The sequence below is a fragment of the Oncorhynchus nerka genome, linkage group LG13 (genome assembly GCF_034236695.1).
Source record: "Oncorhynchus nerka isolate Pitt River linkage group LG13, Oner_Uvic_2.0, whole genome shotgun sequence".
In the NCBI taxonomy this organism is placed as follows: Eukaryota; Metazoa; Chordata; class Actinopteri; order Salmoniformes; family Salmonidae; genus Oncorhynchus; species Oncorhynchus nerka.
The window spans coordinates 90,737,141-90,763,950 of NC_088408.1; the positions used below are offsets into that span (position 1 = coordinate 90,737,141).

Genomic DNA, 26,810 nt, shown 5'->3' on the forward strand with positions numbered 1-26,810 from the left:
TGCGACCTGTACGCTCTCTTTGGCTGGCCAACGCTTCATACTCGTCGCCAAACACACTGGCTCAGGTCATCTACAAGTCTCTGCTAGGTAAAGCCCCGCCTTATCTCAGGTCACTGGTCACCATAGCAGCACCCACTCGTAGCACGCGCTCCAGCAGGTATATCTCACTGGTCACCCCCAAAGCCAATTCCTCCTTTGGCCGCCTTTCCTTCCAGTTCTCTGCTGCCAATGACTGGAACAAACTGCAAAAATCACTGAAGCTGGAGACCCATATCTCCCACACTAGCTTTAAGCACCAGCTGTCAGAGCAGCTCACAGATCACTGCACCTGTACATAGCCCATCTGTAAACAGCCCATCCAACTATCTCATCCCCATACTGTATTTATTTATTTATTTTGCTCATTTGCACCCCAGTATCTCTACTTGCACATTCATCTTCTGCACATCTACCATTCCAGTGCTAGGACTGAGAGTAAGACATTTTGAAAGCTCTTTCAGACACTAAGGATATAAGGTGAGGAATGAGGAAGCTTTGGTAACAGTAGGAGAAACCATGAAGTGAAAAACCAGCTATAACAACTTTCTAATTAAAAAAGACAGGATGAGCTGAGAGTTGTTGACAGCTCTTTCAGATGTTAAGGATAGAAGGTGAGGAATGAGGAAGCTGTGGTAACAGTAGCAAAAACCATGCAGTGTATTAACACCTGGAAATGAGACAGTGAAAAAGCAGCTTTTGTATCTGGCCATGTTGTGCCCCTACTGTTCTAAAGAACAAATTAAACATAATGGAACAAAACATGTAGTCAACATTAGGAGAAACAAGTCAGCTGAACCATGTACACTGAGTGGACAAAATATTAGGAACACTATTTTGATGACAAAGACTGACCGGGTGAATCCAGGTGAAAGCTATGATCCCTTATTGATGTCACCAGTTAAATCCACTTCAATCAGTGTAGATGAAGGGGAGGAGACAGGTTATTAAAGAAGGATTTTTAAGCCTTGAGATAGTTGAGACATGGATTGTGTATGTGTGCCATTCAGAGGGTGAATGGGCAAGACAAAAGATTGAAGTGCCTTTGAACGGGGTATGGTAGTAAGTGTGTCAAGAACAGCAACGCTGCTGGGTTTTTCATGCTCAACAGTTTCCCGTGTGTATCAAGAATGGTCCACCACCCAAAGAACATCCAGACAACTTGACACAACTGTTGGAAGCATTAGAGTCAACATGGGCCAGAATCCCTGTGGAAAGCTTTCGACACCTTGTAGAGCCCATGGCCTGATGAAGTGAGGCTGCAACTCAATACTAGGAAGGTATATATTCGTGTAGAGGAATAGCACTAGGCCTATGTTTCCAAAACCTTCAAGAAAACCAAGATAAGTTAATTAGTTGAATCAGGCTTTGCTAGTTCAGGAATAGATAAGCAAAGTGGAACTGGCTGGGGGTACCCAAGGAGAGTTAGTGAAAGATCCACTGTGTCCAGATGAGTGCTAGCTTTTCCAGGCATAGGCCAGTACTAAAACGGTCATTGATTAGAGGGCTAAACACTGAGCCTGCAGTCTGTCAGTGCTCAGGGACCGGTAATCAATTATCTAATGCTGATTGAGTCCCTATTCACTGCCTGTTCATCCACTACCTCACAGGACAGACAAGTACATGCACACACACACACATCCATGCACGCACACACGCACGCACGCACACACACACATGGATGCATGCACACACACGCACACACACACACACACACACACACACACACACTAGGGCAGAACCCAACCCAGATGGCAGGAAAATAACCTTCAAATAATAACTTGCCAATTAGGCAGCGATGGGCCACTGTAATCTAATAGTTTTATAAAAATGACTGTTAGTCTCCCGAGGGGCTCTCCTTTCCTGACTCCTGATGGTTCCTGATGACTGGAGGTACTGGGGTGGACCCTCTCTGGCCTGGAGGAAACAGGCTGATCTGATCTGATCAACATTTCACCAGATGAGACACACAGTTGGTTCAGTGGCTCAGTCAGGAACTCAGCACTTTTCACTGTTATCTCTGTTCTGTTGACAGACATTGTTTCTCTACGGGCGCTAGTGGACGTGAATTAAACTGAATGAATTAAACTGATTGCCTCGGGCAGGAAGATAAAGGACTAAATGGAGTTCATTGAGAGAAGGCACTCTCAGAAAAGCAGCTCTAGCTTGTATTTATTCTCTAACTGTTTTATTAAATGCAGTTAGAGACAATATAATGTTTCCTATGATTACCCTCTTCCTCTCTCTTGTATAGAAGTCTATCTTAATCTCAATCTTAGTTTAATAAAACAGTTTCAAGATGGAGATGCTTTCCTGGGACTATCCTCTCTGTCTTCTAAAGAACGTCCCCTTATTCTATAGATTTGCTGTATTAGAAATGAGATTTTGAAAGTGTAAAGTGTGCCTCAAACAGTTGGTTGAAGTTGAACAACCCTAACTCTAAACACTCGTTTACAAATGTCTACGCTTTTAGTTTGATTGTACCGACTGCGAGCTCTCCCTCTCTTCATCCACAAACTCCGTGAGAACCCTTGTCCCCCAACAAACAGAATCAAACTTGTTACAACAAACAAACTGCTCCACAATCACAACCAGACAAGTGTTATTACTGTAATAGACCAATAGCCCCCCAAAAACCAAACACTTCACACTTCATTCAACAGGTCCCATTACTGACAGTTCACTAAACATGGCTGTTGTATCATTTGGCCAGTGGGCAGGTGGGTCTGTTGGTGGGGGAGGGTCCTTGCAAAAGAGGATTCTAATAATATCCCTTTCATACTAAGATGCTAACTTCATCATACTGCCAACTTTTCCCCGCCTTTTCTTTATATCTGAAAGGTATTGCCGGGATCAAAGCCAAAACTTTCATTTCCGCCAAACGACCTAGTAATAATTTCAGTAAAGTTCTGCCTGCGGCTTTGTATGAAACATAGCCGCAATGCTGAGGCGGCATTGGCACGCACCAAGCTTCTAAAGTCTTGACGGTTGCTAAGGCAACGCCCGTTTACCATCCTCCTGCCAGTTGTAAAACTTTGCGAGGGAAGTCACTTCACCCATCTGTTCACATAACCCACCACATGCACTGCTTTATTACCCACGTTGATCCATAAAGAATCGCTGAGGGAATAAATATCACCGAATGATGAAAATATTGGAATAAAGTAGGCTAATGCAATTGAAGGCATCAAATTGTTGCTGACTGAAACTACCAAAGTCATCCAATCCTCCTTGTAATACATTTGAAGCAATAGCCTACCCATGTGTGGTCATCTAGATGATAATTTCAACACCGTTTTGATTGGGACAGCGACATCGCCCTGCTTTGAGACAAGTGTGGGAACTCATCTTTACTAAATCTATGTTTGGATATTGGTAAGGCTACAATTAGGATTTGAAAAAGTTGAGGCTCATGATCATCTTGTCAAGTTGAATCATTTACTTCAACATTTTGGACTTTAACAGGTGGATTGCTTTGCTCTTCACTCACAGTCGTTTATTAGCCCAGGCCTACTACCTACCAAAAGCCTGTGACTTCACTGACTCGTCTGATAATCAATCAATGTGATTTTGTTTGACTGACTCGTCTGATAATCAATCAATGTGATTTTGTTTGACTGATTCACTGAATTGTTTTCTGGCTGGGCAAATAAGTGGAGGTGGTAGCTCGCTTGCTCATCTACCTCTGATTAGAAACATTTAGCGTGCTATAATGTAGCCTAAATCAAGTGTAGGCCTATTTTTTTGCTCAATCGCATATAGGCAACTCCAAAAGCCTGCAGAGGTTGTGAAATAAGAATGAGACTCACATGCTTTTGAAGATAGGATTGTTATTATTTTTCTATGGGTATCATGCTGAAGGTAAGACCCTACGCCTGCTTCCTAACAGAGCGGAGGGAGGGTAGGAAAGAGATGAAACGTGGATAAGAAAAGCATGAGATTGGGCTCTGTTTCAAAATATCACTCCGCCAAGAGTGTGCTGTCATCAAGGCAAAGGGAGGCTACTTATGTTTTGATTTGTTGAACACTTGTTTGTTTACTACACGATTCCCTATGTGTTATTTCATAGTTTTGATGTCTTCACTATTATTCTACAATGTAGAAAATAGTAAAAAATAAAGAAAAACCCTTGAATGAGAAGGTGTGTCCTAACTTTTGACTGGTACTGTACATATGTGTGTTAACTGTGAATAGGTAGGTGTGTCTTGTCTGTTTAATTAACAAAATAACGACCTATTGATTTCAATTGGATGGCGCAGCAATGGCTGCACGGACTCATAACATAGGCCTGATTATCTCAAAATATGTAATTCTATTCTTTTGAAAACACATTGTATTCGTCTTGTGTTTCTTAGGACCTGCCTAAAGGAATGAATCATGGATTTATTTTGGATGGTGTATATTCTCAATAGATTTATTAAAATAAACCCCTCTCCACTACTACCACTCATTCCCCACTAGAGGTATAAAACAACACACAGGCAAGAAGTTGGTAAAAATGGGCTTGTTTGTAAGCGGGTCATATAAACATGTTTTTTACAGTAAAATATGGTCAATTCTATGTGAAAGCAGTATTAAGGGTTCAGATAAAACAAAGGTCAAATGACTCACTTGGGTGTCTGAATGTCAGCTGCTTCCAGACCTATGCGATTTCCCAGCTGGAACTCGTGTGACTTCGATCGGTGCAGCGCCGTGAAGCCAGGCAGCAGGTGGATGAGCTTTCGGCTGGGAGGTGGGGGCGTCCCGGGAGCCTTCACCTTGTTCCTGCGCCTCATGGGGGGCGTGCCTGGGGGGGTCATGCTGTTGACCACCAGAGGAGTCCGGGGAGGGGTGTGGGCAAAGTGCCTCTGGCGGGGCGAGGGGGGCAGGGAGCGGTGGCCCGTGTCCATGGGGGGAAAGGCCCCCAGTCCCAGGTGGCTGTCCACGGTGAGGCGGTCTGGCTGGACATAGGGGCCGTATGGATAGGGTAGCAAGGCCTGGGGGCTGTGATATTGGCTGTGGTGCTGCGGCTTGTACTTGGCCTGGACCTTGGGGCTTTGGGAGAGCTGGAAGCGGACCCACTGGCTGGGTTCGGGAGAGGGGAAGGGAGTGTTCTCCTTGCCGGACTCGGAGGTGGGCCACTGGATGGACCAGTCCTGTTTGGCATGGCTGCCCGCTAGAGGAGGGAGAATGAGGAACATGTTACAAACAACATAAACAACCACCTGGTCATTTACATTTATTCTCATTTAACGATAATAATACAACAAATATTTCATTATAAAAAACAATGGCCTGATGAAGAGAGAGAGCAGATGCAATGTAGCATGGGGTTCAGATAGGAGAGAAGTAGAGGACAGTGATGCTTGACGAACCACAGCCACCTTGATCACTAAACATTAGATGAGAAGCTGGAGATGGGGGTTCGTGCTGGGGGTTCATGTTCATGAGTAAATGAGACAGAATAGTTTGGTTTGGAATAGCAGTGAAGAGAGAAATTATATTTTCAGCTTAAATGGAAATAATCACCTCCGTTATTGGGCAATGTCTCATCCTCAAGTTGTTCTGGAATGAAAAGAAAAAGAAACAAAAGTTTATAGATTTTATAAAAAGATCTATAAAATACCCTGCAGTACCCTGATAATTTGTTGTTTCCCTCTCTCACACTGCCCTTTAGAGACCCAGCTATTGTGGTAATCAGCATCAAAACTCTGGCAACATTATCTGATCCAGTTCAATAACACTAATGGCTATGAACTCCTTAGGACTTTTTCATATCTGGGATGTTTTGAGACAAGGCCACCAGAGACTTCTGGAGGGAGAGAAGGAGAATGATATAGAGGGGGGAGGTAGTGAGGAGAGGAGAGGGGAGGGGAGGGGAGGAGAGGAGAGGAGAGGAGATGGGTAGAAGGAAAGGGAGAGGCCGGCATTAACACAAGTGAGCGACTGAGTGTCTTAAGGCCTCTCGTATGAGGTCAGGGGTCAAAGTATCTCTTCAGGACGACATCACATACATGTTTCCTCTGTGTCTGACTGAGACACACCCCTGGACAGTACACACACACACACACACACACATATACACAGCGAGTGACAGACAATGTCCTGGGGACATGAGAGTACAGTTTATGTACACTAGAGGAGTCCTCGGGGATGTGTCCAATGGGAGATTGGTTGGTTGTCAAATTACATCCCTCAATAACTGCGGGTGACGTCAAAGAGTTAGTCATTCTAGTTTCATGGTATACGTCATGCTCTGTTCTTCAGATAAACAACATATAACAACAATGGAAAGCTTCCTATCAGATCATATAGGCTACAGTTGACAGACTGTCTGCTTGCATGGATCTCCTACACACAACCACTATCAGTGGTGTCTCAACATACATGAGGTACTCATGGTGTTGCATATTAATCAACTTAATGCATAAGCAGGGCCAAATGAGTTAACCACTGAGATGAGAGAGACTTGTGATGATGGAGGAGATCTGTATATGGGGTTCTAGAGTACAAGGGTCCTGGGGTGGAGACAGACCTCACTGCTCTCCTTTCTCCTGGAGGCGGACCAGCCTCCTTCCCGTACTTTAAACACACACACACTTACACAAGGCCACACACGCACGCACGCACGCACACACACACACACACACTGATGGGTCTCTGAAACAGATTTGAAGTGTGCTGCACAGTGCACCAAACTCCTCAGACAGGACCAGGATGCAACAGGAAAAGAGACCAACGAAGCGCTCCTTAACTGCTCAGAAAGGAATAGAAGGGGAGGATGACCCACCCTCAAGCATCCTTCATCTGCAAAAACGTATGGCAAACAAGACACTGGATATTAAAACGTTTGGCATCTCCTCACTTGAAATGTTTCGAAATCATCAAAGAGCCTTCTTCACACACACACACACACACACACACACACACACACACACACACACACACACACACACACAAAGCATGTGATTCTGATCAAATTACAGCCCAGGCATAAATTACACACAGGACCTGAATAATCCAATATTGTCTGCAAACATCCATGTAACTAATGAACAGTGGGAATAATCCCTCTCTAGAGTATATTAGAGTATCCATTTCCTTGGAGTCTTTTAGTAAAAGATCATTTGAAATGGTTTCTGTAATACTGTTGTCAGGGCTAGAGAGGGGAAGGGATATAGAGAAAGAATGAAGTCTAACCAGATACATGAAAATGTTTGGCTCTGTAACGGCTCAATTTACCAACCATACTAGTTTCTTAGCAACTGCTTTATTAAAATATTAACAGAGCTTCCTAGGGGCGGCAGGTGGCCGAGTGTTGGGCCAGTAACCGAAAGGTTGCTGGATCAAATCCAGAACTGACAAGGTAAAAAATCTGTTCTGCCCCAGAACAAGGCCGTTAACCCACTGTAGGCTGTCATTGTAAATAATAATCTGTTCTGCCCCAAAACAAGGCCCTTAACCCACTGTAGGCTGTCATTGTAAATAATAATCTGTTCTGCCCCAGAACAAGGCCCTTATCCCACTGTAGGCTGTCATTGTAAATAATAATCTGTTCTGCCCCAGAACAAGGCCGTTAACCCACTGTAGGCTGTCATTGTAAATAATAATCTGTTCTGCCCCAGAACAAGGCCGTTAACCCACTGTAGGCTGTCATTGTAAATAATAATCTGTTCTGCCCCAGAACAAGGCCCTTAACCCACTGTAGGCTGTCATTGTAAATAATAATCTGTTCTGCCCCAGAACAAGGCCGTTAACCCACTGTAGGCTGTCATTGTAAATAATAATCTGTTCTGCCCCAGAACAAGGCCCTTAACCCACTGTAGGCTGTCATTGTAAATAATAATCTGTTCTGCCCCAGAACAAGGCCGTTAACCCACTGTAGGCTGTCATTGTAAATAATAATCTGTTCTGCCCCAGAACAAGGCCCTTAACCCACTGTAGGCTGTCATTGTAAATAATAATCTGTTCTGCCCCAGAACAAGGCCGTTAACCCACTGTAGGCTGTCATTGTAAATAATAATCTGTTCTGCCCCAGAACAAGGCCCTTAACCCACTGTAGGCTGTCATTGTAAATAATAATCTGTTCTGCCCCAGAACAAGGCCGTTAACCCACTGTAGGCTGTCATTGTAATAATCTGTTCTGCCCCAGAACAAGGCCGTTAACCCACTGTAGGCTGTCATTGTAAATAATAATCTGTTCTGCCCCAGAACAAGGCCGTTAACCCACTGTAGGCTGTCATTGTAAATAATAATCTGTTCTGCCCCAGAACAAGGCCGTTAACCCACTGTAGGCTGTCATTGTAAATAATAATCTGTTCTGCCCCAGAACAAGGCCGTTAACCCACTGTAGGCTGTCATTGTAAATAATAATCTGTTCTGCCCCAGAACAAGGCCGTTAACCCACTGTAGGCTGTCATTGTAAATAATAATCTGTTCTGCCCCAGAACAAGGCCCTTAACCCACTGTAGGCTGTCATTGTAAATAATAATCTGTTCTGCCCCAGAACAAGGCCGTTAACCCACTGTAGGCTGTCATTGTAAATAATAATCTGTTCTGCCCCAGAACAAGGCTGTTAACCCACTGTAGGCTGTCATTGTAAATAATAATCTGTTCTGCCCCAGAACAAGGCCGTTAGGGGGAAAAAACAAGGCCGTTGTCTCATTCTATGGAGTATAACTCTCATTCTATGGAGTATAACTCTCATTCTATTGAGTGTAAATCTCATTCTATGGAGTGTATCTCTCATTCTATGGAGTGTAAATCTCATTCTATGGAGTGTATCTCTCATTCTATGGAGTCTCATTCTCATTCTATGGAGTGTAATTCTAATTCTATGGAGTGTAACTCTCATTCTATGGAGTGTAACTCTCATTCTATGGAGTATAACTCTCATTCTATGGAGTGTAAATCTCATTCTATGGAGTCTCATTCTCATTCTATGGAGTGTAATTCTAATTCTATGGAGTGTAAATCTCATTCTATGGAGTCTCATTCTCATTCTATGGAGTGTAATTCTCATTCTATGGAGTGTAACTCTCATTCTATGGAGTCATTCTAATTCTATGGAGTGTAATTCTCATTCTATGGAGTTTAACTCTCATTCTATGGAGTCTCATTCTATGGAGTGTAATTCTCATTCTATGGAGTGTGACTCTCATTCTATGGAGTGTAACTCTCATTCTATGGAGTCTCATTCTATGGAGTGTAACTCTCATTCTATGGAGTGTAACTCTCATTCTATGGAGTATAACTCGCATTCTATGGAGTGTAATTCTCATTCTATGGAGTATAACTCTCATTCTATGGAGTGTAATTCTAATTCTATGGAGTATAACTCTCATTCTATGGAGTGTAATTCTCATTCTATGGAGTGTAACTCTCATTCTATGGAGTCATTCTAATTCTATGGAGTGTAATTCTCATTCTATGGACTCTCATTCTATGGAGTGTAACTCTCATTCTATGGAGTGTCATTCTAATTCTATGGAGTATAACTCTCATTCTATGGAGTATAACTCTCATTCTATGGAGTGTAATTCTCATTCTATGGAGTATAACTCTCATTCTATGGAGTATAACTCTCATTCTACGGAGTATAACTCTCATTCTATGGAGTGTAATTCTCATTCTATGGAGTGTAACTCTCATTCTATGGAGTCTCATTCTATGGAGTGTAACTCTCATTCTATGCAGTCTCATTCTATGAAGTGTAATTCTCATTCTATGGAGTGTAACTCTCATTCTATGGAGTCTCATTCTATGGAGTGTAACTCTCATTCTATGGAGTCTCATTCTATGGAGTGTCATTCTTATTCTATGGAGCGTTCCAAAGCCTATTCATTAGTTATTTGGTTCCACCTCTCTTTAGAGTGACTGTCTATAGAGTGACTGTCTGTAGAGTGACTTGGTGATGGATGAGGTGAGCTTCCCCCTTACTATGTAAACTGATTTGGGTGTCTAGAAAAGTGCTATATAAATCCAATCAATTATTTATGTACAGATCAATCAAATCAATCAATTATGTACAGCCATTGTTCCATAGAGTTAGGAATTATAATAGTATAATGGACATGATTGTTCTGATGATGGTATGAAAGCTCAGCCATTTTGGTCAGGGAGAGTAATTGAATAGGATCTCTTTGCATTGTTCTCTGTGCTGTCACTTGGCCAACAGCAGCAGAGGTCCTATATAGTATAGTATCCTACAGTATCTCCACAGTGATTCACAATACACCACACCAGTCAGAGGACATGAAGGACTGATTATTCAACATGATGATTTATGGTAATATGGCCAACACATTACACATACTCATTGTTAATAGGGGGTATTTACATATAGGTAGAGTTCTGTGAGAATAGGCGGTTAACATCATACTAATTCGACTAGTTAGGACCAGGCTTGTGCTGTTGTGTGGTAAATGGCAGAGAAAGGTCACTGGGATTCTATCCTCATAGGGCTCTGGTCAAAAGTAGTGCACTAAATAGTGAATAGGATACAATTTGGGAAACACCCTTTGTGAAAGGATGCCATATGCTGCTCCAGAAGGATTCATGTTTTATTTAATCCTTTGAATGGGATGAAGGTGGACGATGGTGGTTCTTACAGAATCAGTAGTAGCTAGAAAAGCTTCCTCTCCTGTTCTCTCCCCTCCTTTCCTCTTATCTCCTCTCCTCTCTTCTCTCCTCCTCTCATGGCCTGTCCTCCTTTTCTCTTCTCCTCTTCTCTCCCATACTCATCTCCTCTTTTGCCCTCTCCTCTCCCATACTCCTCTCGTCCTCTCCTCTCTTGCCCTCTCCTCCTTTCCTCTCTTGTCCTCTTCTCCTCTCTCATCATCTCCGCCTATCCTCTCTGCTCCTCTCATCTTGTCCTCTCCTCCTCTCCTTTCATGTCCTCGCCTCTCCTCTCTTCTTGTCCTCTCCTCCTCTTGGCCTCTTCTCCTCTCCTCTCTTGTCCTCTCCTCCTCTTCTCTCTTGCTTCCCTCCTCTCTTGTCCTCTCCTCCTCTCCTCTCCTCTCTTGTCCTCTCCTCATCTCCTCTCTTGTCCTCTCCTCTCTTCTCCTCCGCTCTTGTCCTCACCTATCTTCTCCTCCTCTCTTGTCCTCTCCTCTCTTCTCCTCTCTTGTCCTCTCCTCCTCTTCTCTCTTGCTTCCCTCCTCTCTTGTCCTCTCCTATCTTGTCCTCTCCTCTCTTCTCCTCCTCTCTTGTCCTCTCCTCTCTTCTCCTCTCCTCCTTTTCTCTCTTGTCCTCTCCTCTCTTGTCCCCTCCTCCTCTCCTCTCCTCTCTTGTCCTCTCCTCTCTTCTCCTCTCCTCTCTTGTCCTCTCCTCTCTTGTCCTCTCCTCTCTTGTCCTCTTCTCTCTTGTCCTCTCCTCTCTTGTCCTCTCCTCCTCTCCTCTCTTGTCCTCTCCTCCTCTCCTCTCTTGTCCTCTCCTCTCTTCTCCTCCTCTCTTGTCCTCTCCTCTCCTCCTCTCTTGTCCTCTCCTCTCTTCTCCTCTCTTGTCCTCTCCTCCTCTTCTCTCTTGCTTCCCTCCTCTCTTGTCCTCTCCTCCTCTTCTCTCTTGTCCTCTCCTCTCTTGTCCTCTCCTCCTCTCTTCTCCTCCTCTCTTGTCCTCTCCTCTCTTCTCCTCCTCTCTTGTCCTCTCCTCTATTCTCCTCCTCTCTTGTCCTCTCCTCCTCTTCTCTCTTGCTTCCCTCCTCTCTTGTCCTCTCCTATCTTGTCCTCTCCTCCTCTTCTCTCTTGTCCTCTCCTCTCTTGTCCTCTCCTCCTCTCTTCTCCTCCTCTCTTCTCCTCCTCTCTTGTCCTCTCCTCTCTTCTCCTCCTCTCTTGTCCTCTCCTCTCTTCTCCTCCTCTCTTGTCCTCTCCTCTCTTGCCCATTCCTCTCTTCTCCTCCTCTCTTGTCCTCTCCTCTCTTCTCCTCCTCTCTTGTCCTCTCCTCTCTTCTCCTCCTCTCTTGTCCATTCCTCTCTTCTCCTCCTTTCTTGTCCTCTCCTCTCTTCTCCTCCTCTCTTGTCCTCTCCTCTCTTGTCCTCTCCTCTCTTGTCCTCTCCTCTCTTCTCCTCTCCTCTCTTGTCCTCTTCTCTCTTGTACTCTCCTCTCTTGTCCTCTCCTCCTGTCCTCTCTTCTCCTCTCCTCCTCTCCTCTCTTTTCTACTCCTCCTCTCTTCTCCTCCTCTCTTGTCCTCTCCTCTCTTCTCCCCCTCTCTTGTCCTCTCCTCTCTTCTCCTCCTCTCTTCTCCTCTCCTCCTTTTCTCTCTTGTCCTCTCCTCTCTTGTCCCCTCCTCCTCTCCTCTCCTCTCTTGTCCTCTCCTCTCTTCTCCTCTCCTCTCTTGTCCTCTTCTCTCTTGTCCTCTCCTCTCTTGTCCTCTCCTCTCTTGTCCTCTCCTCTCTTGTCCTCTTCTCTCTTGTCCTCTCCTCCTCTCCTCTCTTGTCCTCTCCTCCTCTCCTCTCTTGTCATCTCCTCTCTTGTCCTCTCCTCCTCTCCTCTCTTCTCCTCTCCTCCTCTCCTCTCTTGTCCTCTCCTTTCTTCTCCTCCTCTCTTCTCCCCCTCTCTTGTCCTCTCCTCTCTTCTCCTCCTCTCTTGTCCTCTCCTCTCTTCTCCTCTCCTCCTCTTCTCTCTTGTCCTCTCCTCTCTTGTCCCCTCCTCCTCTCCTCTCTTGTCCTCTCCTCTCTTGTCCTCTCCTCTCTTCTCCTCTCCTCCTCTCCTCTCTTGTCCTCTCCTCCTCTCCTCTTCTTTCTATACTCACAGATGGCATTTGAAGCCAATTAGTTGTGAGTGTAAGCACTGCAGTCTTAAGGCAGGGCAGGCGCTGGGCCAGTCTTTTTAATGATGAAAAGATGAGTGAGGATGTATACTGAGTCTGAGAATTCCGGGCACGACTTGTCTCTCTCATGAACACTTAGCTCTCAGCGTTAAGGCTAGATGAACACTATTAGTAAGGACAAGGCAGGATGTTTGGTTTACAGTGAGTGTGTGCATGCACGCTTGTATGCATGCATGTGTTGAGTGTGTGTGGGCTGCTGAAGAGGGGCATGCTGGGTATATAATGAGTGTACATTGGAGCAACACAGAGGGACTAACTGACAAGATCCTAGCTTAAATAATATGACTCAACGCTGAAGCAACTTGTGAGTTGAAATACGAACCAAGACCTGTGTGAAAGCCACAATCACCTTGTATTTGTTATTAACGCAATAAACTATTCTAATATACACTTTAAATTAAAGTGTTCTTAATAGCTGAAATTCACATTTACTGCAAGTGAATTACATATCTCACTCCTAAATATACAATTACATGTCTCACTCCTCAATATACAATTACATGTCTCACTCCTCAATATACAATTACATGTCTCACTCCTCAATATACAATTACATGTCTCACTCCTCAATATACAATTACATGTCTCACTCCTCAATATAGAATTACATGTCTCACTCCTCAATATACAATTACATGTCTCACTCCTCAATATACAATTACATGTCTCACTCCTCAATATACAATTACATGTCTCACTCCTCAATATACAATTAAATGTCTCACTCCTCAATATACAATTACATGACTCACTCCTCAATATACAATTACATGACTCACTCCTCAATATACAATTACATGACTCACTCCTCAATATACAATTACATGTCTCACTCCTCAATATACAATTACATGACTCACTCCTCAATATACAATTACATGACTCACTCCTCAATATACAATTACATGACTCACTCCTCAATATACAATTACATGACTCACTCCTCAATATACAATATACAATTACATGTCTCACTCCTCAATATACAATTACATGACTCACTCCTCAATATACAATATACAATTACATGACTCACTCCTCAACATACAATTACATGACTCACTCCTCAATATACAATTACATGACTCACTCCTCAATATACAATTACATGACTCACTCCTCAATATACAATTACATGACTCACTCCTCAATATACAATATACAATTACATGACTCACTTCTCAATATACAATTACATGACTCACTCCTCAATATACAATTACATGTCTCACTCCTCAATATACAATTACATGACTCACTCCTCAATATACAATATACAATTACATGACTCACTCCTCAATATACAATTACATGACTCACTCCTCAATATACAATATACAATCACGTCTCACTCCTCAATATACAATTACATGACTCACTCCTCAATATACAATTACATGACTCACTCCTCAATATACAATATACAATCACGTCTCACTCCTCAATATACAATCACGTCTCACTCCTCAATATACAATTACATGACTCACTCCTCAATATACAATTACATGTCTCACTCCTCAATATACAATTACATGACGCACTCCTCAATATACAATCACATGTCTCACTCCTCAATATACAATTACATGTCTCACTCCTCAATATAGAATTACATGACTCACTCCTCAATATACAATATACAATTACATGTCTCCCTCCTCAATATACAATTATATGACTCACTCCTCAATATACAATTACATGTCTCACTCCTCAATATACAATTACATGACTCACTCCTCAATATACAATTACATGACTCACTCCTCAATATACAATATACAATTACATGACTCACTCCTCAATATACAATATACAATTACATGTCTCACTCCTCAATATACAATTACATGACTCACTCCTCAATATACAATTACATGACGCACTCCTCAATATACAATCACATGTCTCACTCCTCAATATACAATTACATGACTCACTCCTCAATATACAATTACATGACTCACTCCTCAATATACAATTACATGACTCACTCCTCAATATACAATTACATGACTCACTCCTCAATATACAATTACATGACGCACTCCTCAATATACAATCACATGTCTCACTCCTCAATATACAATTACATGACTCACTCCTCAATATACAATTACATGACGCACTCCTCAATATACAATCACATGTCTCACTCCTCAATATACAATTACATGACTCACTCCTCAATATACAATTACATGACTCACTCCTCAATATACAATTACATGACTCACTCCTCAATATACAATATACAATTACATGTCTCACGCCTCAATATACAATTATATGACTCACTCCTCAATATACAATTACATGACTCACTCCTCAATATACAATTACATGACTCACTCCTCAATATACAATTACATGACTCACTCCTCAATATACAATTACATGACTCACTCCTCAATATACAATTACATGACTCACTTCTCAATATACAATTACATGACTCACTCCTCAATATACAATATACAATTACATGTCTCACTTCTCAATATACAATTACATGACTCACTCCTCAATATACAATTACATGACTCACTCCTCAATATACAATATACAATCACGTCTCACTCCTCAATATACAATTACATGACTCACTCCTCAATATACAATTACATGACTCACTCCTCAATATACAATATACAATCACGTCTCACTCCTCAATATACAATATACAATCACGTCTCACTCCTCAATATACAATCACGTCTCACTCCTCAATATACAATTACATGACTCACTCCTCAATATACAATCACATGTCTCACTCCTCAATATACAATTACATGACTCACTCCTCAATATACAATTACATGACTCACTCCTCAATATACAATATACAATTACATGACTCACTCCTCAATATACAATATACAATTACATGACTCACTCCTCAATATACAATTATATGACTCACTCCTCAATATACAATTACATGACTCACTCCTCAATATACAATCACGTCTCACTCCTCAATATACAATTACATGACTCACTCCTCAATATACAATTACACGTCTCACTCCTCAATATACAATTACATGACTCACTCCTCAATATACAATTACATGACTCACTCCTCAATATACAATATACAATTACATGTCTCCCTCCTCAATATACAATTACATGACTCACTCCTCAATATACAATTATATGACTCACTCCTCAATATACAATCACGTCTCACTCCTCAATATACAATTACATGTCTCACTCCTCAATATACAATCACATGTCTCACTCCTCAATATACAATTACATGACTCACTCCTCAATATACAATTACATGACTCACTCCTCAATATACAATATACAATTACATGTCTCCCTCCTCAATATACAATTATATGACTCACTCCTCAATATACAATTACATGACTCACTCCTCAATATACAATTACATGACTCACTCCTCAATATACAATTACATGACTCACTCCTCAATATACAATATACAATTACATGACTCACTTCTCAATATACAATTACATGACTCACTCCTCAATATACAATATACAATTACATGACTCACTCCTCAATATACAATTACATGACTCACTCCTCAATATACAATATACAATTACATGACTCACTCCTCAATATACAATTACATGACTCACTCCTCAATATACAATATACAATTACATGACTCACTCCTCAATATACAATTACATGACTCACTCCTCAATATACAATATACAATTACATGTCTCCCTCCTCAATATACAATTATATGACTCACTCCTCAATATACAATCACGTCTCACTCCTCAATATACAATTACATGACTCACTCCTCAATATACAATTACATGTCTCACTCCTCAATATAGAATTACATGACTCACTCCTCAATATACAACTACATGACTCACTCCTCAATATACAATATACAATTACATGTCTCCCTCCTCAATATACAATTATATGACTCACTCCTCAATATACAATTACATGACTCACTCCTCAATATACAATTACATGACTCACTCCTCAATATACAATTACATGACTCACTCCTCAATATACAGTTACATGACTCACTCCTCAATATGCAATTACATGACTCACTCCTCAATATACAATTACATGACTCACTCCTCAATATACAATTACATGACTCACTCCTCAATATACAATTACATGACTCACTCCTCAATATACAATATACAATTACATGACTCACTCCTCAATATACAATCACATGTCTCACTCCTCAATATACAATTACATGACTCACTCCTCAATATACAATTACATGACTCACTCCTCAATATACAATTACATGACTCACTCCTCAATATACAATATACAATTACATGTCTCACTTCTCAATATACAATTACATGACTCACTCCTCAATATACAATTACATGACTCACTCCTCAATATACAATATACAATTACATGACTCACTCCTCAATATACAATTACATGACTCACTCCTCAATATACAATATACAATCACGTCTCACTCCTCAATATACAATTACATGACTCACTCCTCAATATACAATTACATGACTCACTCCTCAATATACAATATACAATCACGTCTCACTCCTCAATATACAATCACATGTCTCACTCCTCAATATACAATTACATGACTCACTCCTCAATATACAATTACATGACTCACTCCTCAATATACAATTACATGACTCACTCCTCAATATACAATTACATGACTCACTCCTCAATATACAATCACATGTCTCACTCCTCAATATACAATTACATGACTCAATCCTCAATATATAATTACATGACTCACTCCTCAATATACAATTACATGACTCACTCCTCAATATACAATTACATGACTCACTCCTCAATATACAATTACATGACTCACTCCTCAATATACAATTACATGACTCACTCCTCAATATACAATTACATGACTCACTCCTCAATATACAATATACAATTACATGACTCACTTCTCAATATACAATTACATGACTCACTCCTCAATATACAATTACATGACTCACTCCTCAATATACAATATACAATTACATGTCTCACTCCTCAATATACAATTACATGACTCACTCCTCAATATACAATATACAATTACATGACTCACTTCTCAATATACAATTACATGACTCACTCCTCAATATACAATTACATGACTCACTCCTCAATATACAATATACAATTACATGTCTCACTCCTCAATATACAATTACATGACTCACTCCTCAATATACAATATACAATTACATGACTCACTTCTCAATATACAATTACATGACTCACTCCTCAATATACAATTACATGACTCACTCCTCAATATACAATTACATGACTCACTCCTCAATATACAATCACATGACTCACTCCTCAATATACAATATACAATTACATGACTCACTCCTCAATATACAATTACATGACTCACTCCTCAATATACAATATACAATTACATGACTCACTTCTCAATATACAATTACATGACTCACTCCTCAATATACAATATACAATTACATGTCTCACTCCTCAATATACAATATACAATTACATGACTCACTTCTCAATATACAATTACATGACTCACTCCTCAATATACAATTACATGACTCACTCCTCAATATACAATTACATGACTCACTCCTCAATATACAATCACATGACTCACTCCTCAATATACAATATACAATTACATGACTCACTTCTCAATATACAATTACATGACTCACTCCTCAATATACAATTACATGACTCACTCCTCAATATACAATATACAATCACGTCTCACTCCTCAATATACAATTACATGACTCACTCCTCAATATACAATTACATGACTCACTCCTCAATATACAATATACAATCACGTCTCACTCCTCAATATACAATAACATGTCGCACGTTATGTTTTTCTATTGAACCTCAAAAGTGTTGTTATGGATGCAACTGTGAAGGATGCAGCCATACCTGAGTAACCGTAGCTATTCCTCCGTCACCAGCTCACACAGAGACTGTAACTCGGGACCTCTGTCTCGCAAACACACCACAATGTCTTAGCCAGCTATGCCACCAAAAAGCTAGCAATTCTACTGCGTGGGTGAAGACACTTCAAGCTGAAGAGTCCAAGTGAGGTTACAAATCCTGTACACAACAAAGTTTATATTAGTCACTGGCTTCTCAAATAACAGAAGTGCAACTAAGTCTGCAATGGCTTTAAGAGTCATTACAAAATACTGTGACTTTTTCATGTGAATATTCTGCATATTCATGATCTGCGTAGGAGTTACGAAGACAGGCCTCCATAGAGGGCCATGAAGAATCTTCCCCACGGACCCATTCCTCTCAGAGAATTCAAAAACGCACAGCAAATGTCATATTTCAAAGTGGGGGCTGAGCGTCAGAGTGTAGTGGTGGTCATTTTCTCTCTTAAGGTTTAAAGAAAGGACTGAGTCTGAAGGCTGGGCATGAGTCTGGGACTGTGGCTGGAGGCTGGGGATGAGGATGGAGGCTGAGTCTGGTGATGAGCCTGGAAGCTGGGGATGAAGCTGGAGGCTGGAGATGAAGCTGGAGGCTAGGGATAAAGCTGAAGACTGGGGCTGGAGGCTGGGGATGGAGGCTGAGGAGGGTGCTGGAGACTGGGGATGGGGCTGGAGAATGGGAATGAGGCTGGGGCTGGAGGCTGATGATGGGGCTTGAGGCGGAGGAAGGTGCTGGAGCCTGGGGATGAGGCTGGGGCTGGAGAATGGGGATGAGGTTGGGGATGAAGCTGGAGGCTGAGCCTTGAGGCTGGGGCTGAGGCTGGTGACTTGGGGGGAGTGTGGAGGCTGGGGATGAGAATGAAGGCTGGGGATGGGGATGAGCCTGAGGCTGGGGTTGAGGCTAGGACTGAGGCTGGGGAGGAGTCTGAAGGCTGGGGATGAGTCTGAGGCTGGGGCCTGAAGATGAGGCTGAGACTGGGTATGAGACTGCGTACCAAATGGCAACCTATTCCCTATATAAGGCACTACTTTTGACCAGGGCCTTATGGGCCCTTATCAAAAGAAGTGCACTATAAATGGAATAGGTTGCCATTTGAGACGTGACCTCGGAGACAAAATATGCCTTTCTCTCCCTTTCGAGTATGAGAGGCCCTAATAGCAGTCGCGCAGTGTGTGGTGTTCCCGTTACATTCACACCTCTCGCCGGCCCCCCGTATGAAAAGAGTACATTAGAGAGTGCGTGCGTGTGTGTGTGTGTGTGTGTGTGTGTGTGTGTGTGTGTGTGTGTGTGTGTGTGTGTGTGTGTGTGTGTGTGTGTATCCAACACCCTTGCTGACCGTGAGAAGCAGGATGACTAAGGAGAACAGTAACTGTATCTGTAACTATATCTGTATCTGTCTGTACAATACAGAGTTACAACTCTTAGCTATCCATGTTATGCATGGCTATATCATTTATAATTGGGCTGAATTGGGCTGGCTTTGGTCTGTTTTATGTACAGCAGTGGAGGCTCCTCAGAGGAGGACCATCCTCCTCAGTGAATTCCATAAAAATAAAAATACTGAAACATTAAAAAAGTTATTATTTTCAGAGAAAACTACACTAAATATATTCACTTCACCAAATAATTGATTAAAACACACTGTTATGCAATGAATGTCTACAGTAGCTGGAGGAGAGCTAGCTTCCGTCCTCCTCTGGGTACAGTGACTTAAATACAAAACCGAGGAGGATCATGGTTCTCACCCCCTTCCATAGACTTACACAGTAATCATGACAACTTCCGGAGGACGTCCTCCAAACTATCAGAGCTCTTGCAGCATGAACTGACATGTTGTCCACCAAATCAAAGGATCACAGAATGAATCTAGTACTGAAAGCATAAGCTACAGCTAGCTAGCACTGCAGTGGATAAAATGTGATGAGTAGTTGATTCTTATTTGTTTTCACTTTCTTAGCTAGCTAGTTTAGCCTACTCAAACACCTGGCTCAAACAGAGAGGGATGCTATGTTAGCTAGCTGGCTATGTCTATCCAACACTGGAACTCTTCCAAGTCAAGATAAGGTTTTAATAATTTATTGCCACCAGGGCCCACCGGTGTAACTGCTAAACTGCATGCTGACTACACTGTACAGCATGATTATAGCAGATTTACTAACGCGTTAGTTCTAGTAGGTATGTTGACTATGACGTTAGCTAATATGGTGACAACAATGTAGGTTGTGTGTAGAGGTTAGCGGTTATGATATGAAGGTTTGGCTTGGAAAGTTTTTTTCGCCTGGTCACAGACAGCTGATATGTTGTGCACTGAAGTCCACAAGTGAAGGGAAAAGGTGAGAAGAGGAGAGTGCGTAGATGCGAGAAGGAATTATACAACGATCAAAGGGACAATGCTGTTTGTATGTGGCTGCTGTGAGAGTGAACTGTGTTTGTTTTAGGGGTGTATTCATTTAGCCTATTCTGTTGAAAAATGTTTCTTAAATGGAAGCAAACGAAACGGGGATAAACATACCTGAATTTGTAGAAATAGAAACTTATGTTTTTCAACTGTTGGACTAATGATTACAACCTAGATCAGCTAGATGCAGGCAAGAGTGTGCAAGGCGGTATTGAATGTGTCAATGTCTGTCACCTTGATTACTCTAAATTTTCTCTTGACGTGTCTGCACCTGCATTGTTAACTTTAATTCATAGGCTAGGTTCTAGCAAACTCCCGATGGGTATGAGGAAAATGTTAGTATGATGTAGTAGCCTGAACCCATTGATGTTACATTGAGCTGATTGAATGGAATATGAATGACAGTCATCCAATATGCTGTAATAGGAATAAAGCAGTGCTCCCAAAAAAATACATTTGTCCTCCCTCATCTTAAATGGCACCAACCGCCACTGATGTACAGGCCTAGCCTATGTGTATGTGTGTGTGTGATCTATTAGGCTTGGTTGGAACAACTACAACTAGGCACACACACGAACACAAGGACACGCACACACACACCCAACTGGACTCTGTACGGGTGTCCAATCCCTGGGCTGTCTCCGTTGGAGGAAGTTGGAACTCAGCAGCCAATCAGCTACTGGTTACAATCTAATCAGGCCTTAGGTACAGACACACAGGCCAGACCAGTGTGTGTGTGTGTGTGTGTGTGTGTGTGTGTGTGTGTGTGTGTGTGTGTGTGTGTGTGTGTGTGTGTGTGTGTGTGTGTGTGTGTGTGTATCCAGTCACAATCTGACCCCAGCCCAGAGCCTATTCAACACCCACAGGCTGCAATGAACCTGCCTACTGCTCAGAGTAGGGTGCTGTCTTTCAGATGGTACGTTAAACGGGTGTCCTGACTCTCTGTGGTCATTACAGATTCCATGGCACTTGTCGCAAGAGTAGGGGTGTTAACCCCAGGGTCCTGGCTAAATTCCCAACCTGGCCCCAATCCATCATGGCCACCTAATCATCCCTTCATTCCTAATTGGCAAATGGTTGCCGTGCATCACCCAAGTGGGTGCCACAAGTTGGTGGTGCTTGAGTTTCCCCCCCACCTTACTATGTAAAGCACTTTGAGTAGCTCAGTTGGTAGAAAGGAGCTTTATAAATCCATTATTATTATTTTATTTTGTATTATTTGCCTTTATTTAACCAGGTAGGCCAGTTGAGAACAAGTTCCTCATTATTATTATTACTGGAGTTAGCTGTGTTTAGAATCAAAGCAGGGAAGGGAAGTGACCGTAAGATGAACTTTGGGACTGATGGGACATTGTGTTATCTGACAGCAGTTTGGTACATGGCCAGATTTTCCTAAAGCAACATCTGCTGTCTTTTCACTTGGAGAAAAAATATTCCCGGTCTGTGTACTATGACTGTGATGAGGAGAACACTGCACCGACAATACAACTCTTCTCAACTTGGCTTGATAACAGAAAGTATTCCCAGTGACTCATCTAAGAGACACATCTGGTGGGAATGAATGAATGTGTGTGTGTGTGTGTGTGTGTGTGTGTGTGTGTGTGTGTGTGTGTGTGTGTGTGTGTGTGTGTGTGTGTGTGTGTGTGTGTATGTGTGTGTGTGTGTGTGTGTGTGTGTGTGTGTGTGTGTGTGTGTGTGTGTGTGGGTGCGGGGGGTTGACACACACATCAAACCTTGATGGTCTACTGTCCCCTTCTGCTCAGCCAGCAACACTACAACACTAGACTGTTTAGTTCTGAAAATAAACATGTGGTCTGTGCTGCCCCCTATTGGACAAAATGCCAACGGACTGCATGCTCTGTATGCTGGGAGGGTGCATCTCAATCATCCGCAGCAGCCTCCTTTCCTCATATCCTTCCTTCATCTATACTAATCTGAAAACAGTGGACAGGTGAAAGCAAAATGGTGTAATGTCTTGTAACGCCGTACAATCATTTGGTTTCCATTGTCATCAGTGGAGATGAAGGAAACGAGACAAGGAGACATTTGAGATGCACCCATGGAGAGGAACGAGGGGACGACTGTGAGGATGTCACACAGTCACAGGTAAAGGGTACTAAAAGGGGCTGTTACAGTATACGAGGGCAGAGAGCTTCATTTATCCTATAATGGCAAGAGCAATTAATAACTCAATATGGATAATTTAACGCTTAGATATTTCCCTGAAAACCTGGTGCTGGAGACCCACGGGGCAGCAGGCAGCCTAGCGGTTAGAGAGGCAAGCCAGCAACTGGAGGGTTGCCAGTTTGAATCCCAGGTCAGACGGGACAAATCTGTCAGGAAGTGAGCTGGTATCCAGAAGGTTTCTGTTATCAAATTCAAGATGCCATTGCCTGTCGTTGTGCCCTTGAGCAAGGCATTTAACCCTCCACAACAGCTCCCTGCGCGCCCAGTGATGCAGCCAAATCCTGCATGTGTCTTTTGGAGGGGTTGGGTTAAAAGCGTAAGTCAAATTTCAGTTGGAATTTGTGTGCAATTGACCAACAGAAGTGATCTTAAGGTATGCAGGCTTTTCCACTAACACAGCAGAATAGACTAGCAGAGTCAACAGATTCAATCCCACCAGGCATTGTGTCTCCAGCCCTTCATTCCTCATTCTGAGACTTGCATCCAGGCTATATTGACTTCATACTGTGCTGCTAAATCTGGTCAACAGATGGCAGCATTCACCAGTTCATGAAAGGTCCTCATGAACTGTATAGATCAGGTGGTGTAAAGTACTTGGGCAAAAATACTTGAAAGTACCTGTACTTTACTTTGCTATTAATATTTTACTTCACTACATTCCTAAAGATAATTATGTACTTTTTACGCCTACATTTTCCCTGACACCCAAAAGTACTTGCTAAGCAGGACAGGAAAATTATCTATTTCACACACTCATCAAGAGAACATCCTTTGTCATCCCTTCTGCCTCTGATCTGGCTGACTCACTAAACACATGCTTTGTTTTTAAATGATGTCTGAGTTGGAGCAAGCCTCTGGCTATCCATAAAAATAAAAATAAATAGAAAATGTGGCCATCTGCTTTGCTGAAAATAAACTATAATATATTATAAGGAATTTTTAATTATTTAGACTTGTACTTTTCCATTTGATAATTAAGTACATTTTAGCAACCCTGTTCCTGGAGAGTTACCCTTGTGTTGGTTTTCTCTCCAACCCTGTTCCTGGAGAGTTACCCTTGTGTTGGTTCTCTCCCAAACCCTGTTCCTGGAGAGCTACCCTTGTGTTGGTTCTCTCCCCAACCCTGTTCCTGGAGAGTTACCCTTGTGTTGGTTTTCTCTCCAACCCTGTTCCTGGAGAGCTACCCTTGTGTTGGTTTTCTCTCCAACCCTGTTCCTGGAGAGTTACCCTTGTGTTGGTTCTATCCCCAACCCTGTTCCTGGAGAGCTACCCTTGTGTTGGTTTTCTCTCCAACCCTGTTCCTGGAGAGCTACCCTTGTGTTGGTTTTCTCTCCAACCCTGTTCCTGGAGAGCTACCCTTGTGTTGGTTTTCTCTCCAACCCTGTTCCTAGAGAGCTACCCTCCTGTAACTTAGCTGATTCAGTTTATCAACCAGCTAATTATTAGAATCAAGTGCACAAGATTAGAGTAGGAGTTCAAACCTATAGGATGGTTGCTCTCCAGGAACAGGGTCGGAGAGCTCAGGTATAGATAACCTCATACTACCATCCTGATATTGTGAGCTTATAGGATGGTTGCTCTCCAGGAACAGGGCTGGAGAGCTCAGGTATAGATAACCTCATACTACCATCCTGATATTGTGAGCTTATAGGATGGTTGCTCTCCAGGAACAGGGCTGGAGAGCTCAGGTATAGATAACCTCATACTACCATCCTGATATTGTGAGCTTATAGGATGGTTGCTCTCCAGGAACAGGGCTGGAGAGCTCAGGTATAGATAACCTCATACTACCATCCTGATATTGTGAGCTTATAGGATGGTTGCTCTCCAGGAACAGGGCTGGAGACCTCATACTACCATCCTGATATCGTGAGCTTAAATAAATGTGTTTTGCTTGTAGCAAAACACACTGAGTGTACAAAACATTAGGAACTTTCCATGACAGACTGACAAAGTGAATTCAGCTGAAAGCTATGATCCATAATTGATGTCAACTTTTTGATTTAACTAGGCTAGTTAGAACAAATTCTTATTTACAAAGATGGCCTAGGAACAATGGGTTAACTGCCTTGTTCAGGGGCAGAATGACAGATTTTTATCTAGTCAACTCAGGAATTTGATCTAGCAACCTTTCGGTTACTGGCCCAACACTCTAACCACTAGGCTACCTGCCGTCCCTACACTCTAACCACTAGGCTACCTGCCGGCTACCTGCCATAAATCAGTGTAGATGAAGGGGAGGAGACAGGTTAAAGAAGGACCTTTAAGCCTTGAGACAATTGAGACATGTATTGTGTATGTGTGACATTCAGAGGGTGAATGGGCAAGACAAAAGATTTAAGTGCCTTTGAACTGGGTTTGGTAGTAGGGGCCAGGCGCACCGATTTGAGTGTGTCAAGAACTGCAACGCTGCTTGGTTTCTCACGCCCAACAGTTTCCCATGTGTTTCAACAATGGTCCACTACCCAAAGGACATCCAGCCTTCTTGACACAACTGTGGGAAGCATTGGAGTCAATATGGGCCAGTATCCCTGTGGAACGCTTTCAACACTGTGTAGTCCGTCCCCCAACGACCTGAGGCTGTTCTGAGGCCAAAGGAGGGTGCAACTCAATGGTTTTCCTAATATTTTGTACACTCAGAGTATTTATGTAAGCTTGCGAGATCGCGATAGTAATACAAGGCTACTGTATAAACTAACTGAAAACTCCCAATGAACTCAGGCAATAACAACCTAGAGGAGTCAGTTACGTCCCAGAGTGCCCTCCCCCTCTCTCCCCTCCCTTCTTCCCTCCTTCTCTCCCTTCCTCAGAGACGGCATGTGTTAGGGGCCCTACCGAGTGGTGCAGCGGTCTAAGGCACTGCGTCGCTGTGCAAGAGGTGTCACTACAGTCGCTGATTCAAATCCAGGCTGTGTCACATCCGGCTGGGAGTCCCATAGGGCGGCGCATGGGTTTGGCGGGGTAGGCCGTCATTGTAAATAAGAATTTGTTCTTAACACACTTGCCTAGTTAAATGAAAGTTAAATAAATACCTGACTTGCCCCCCCACTGTCTACCTTTCCTCCCTCTCCCTCCAAGTGTGTAGGGTTCCTACCTGACTTGTGGGCCCTCCTTAGGCAGGTCAGAGAGGCATTGAGCCGGGCACACTCCTCGTCGTTGGCTCCAAACTTCTCCATGGCCTCACACACCTCCTCATCACTCATCTCCAACAGCCCCTCTAGAGTCACCTCGCCTGGACCCATCTCCTACAGAACACACAGACAAGTAGCCTGGTCCCAGATCTGTTTGTGCTTCTGCCTACTTCATTGTCATGACGATTCCATCAGGAGTTGGCTAGAGAGCAGAAACAGACTGGCACCCAGGCTAACACACAAGCACCCAAACTAACACACACAGAAATGGAGTTTGA

General features: G+C 42.5%; 1 protein-coding gene across 1 annotated transcript in view; it reads right to left on the reverse strand.

Moving 5' to 3' along the window:
• The window catches only part of LOC115117082 (kinase suppressor of Ras 2-like), an 86,720-nt gene that overhangs the window by 56,109 nt on the left and 3,801 nt on the right, over positions 1-26,810 (reverse strand). Inside the window, exons 3-5 of the mRNA XM_065026080.1 lie at positions 26,496-26,646; positions 5,545-5,580; positions 4,648-5,191 (exon numbers count right to left, since the gene is read on the reverse strand). Coding sequence (XP_064882152.1) covers positions 4,648-5,191; positions 5,545-5,580; positions 26,496-26,646 — 731 coding nt within the window. The remainder of the gene's footprint in view (positions 1-4,647; positions 5,192-5,544; positions 5,581-26,495; positions 26,647-26,810) is intronic.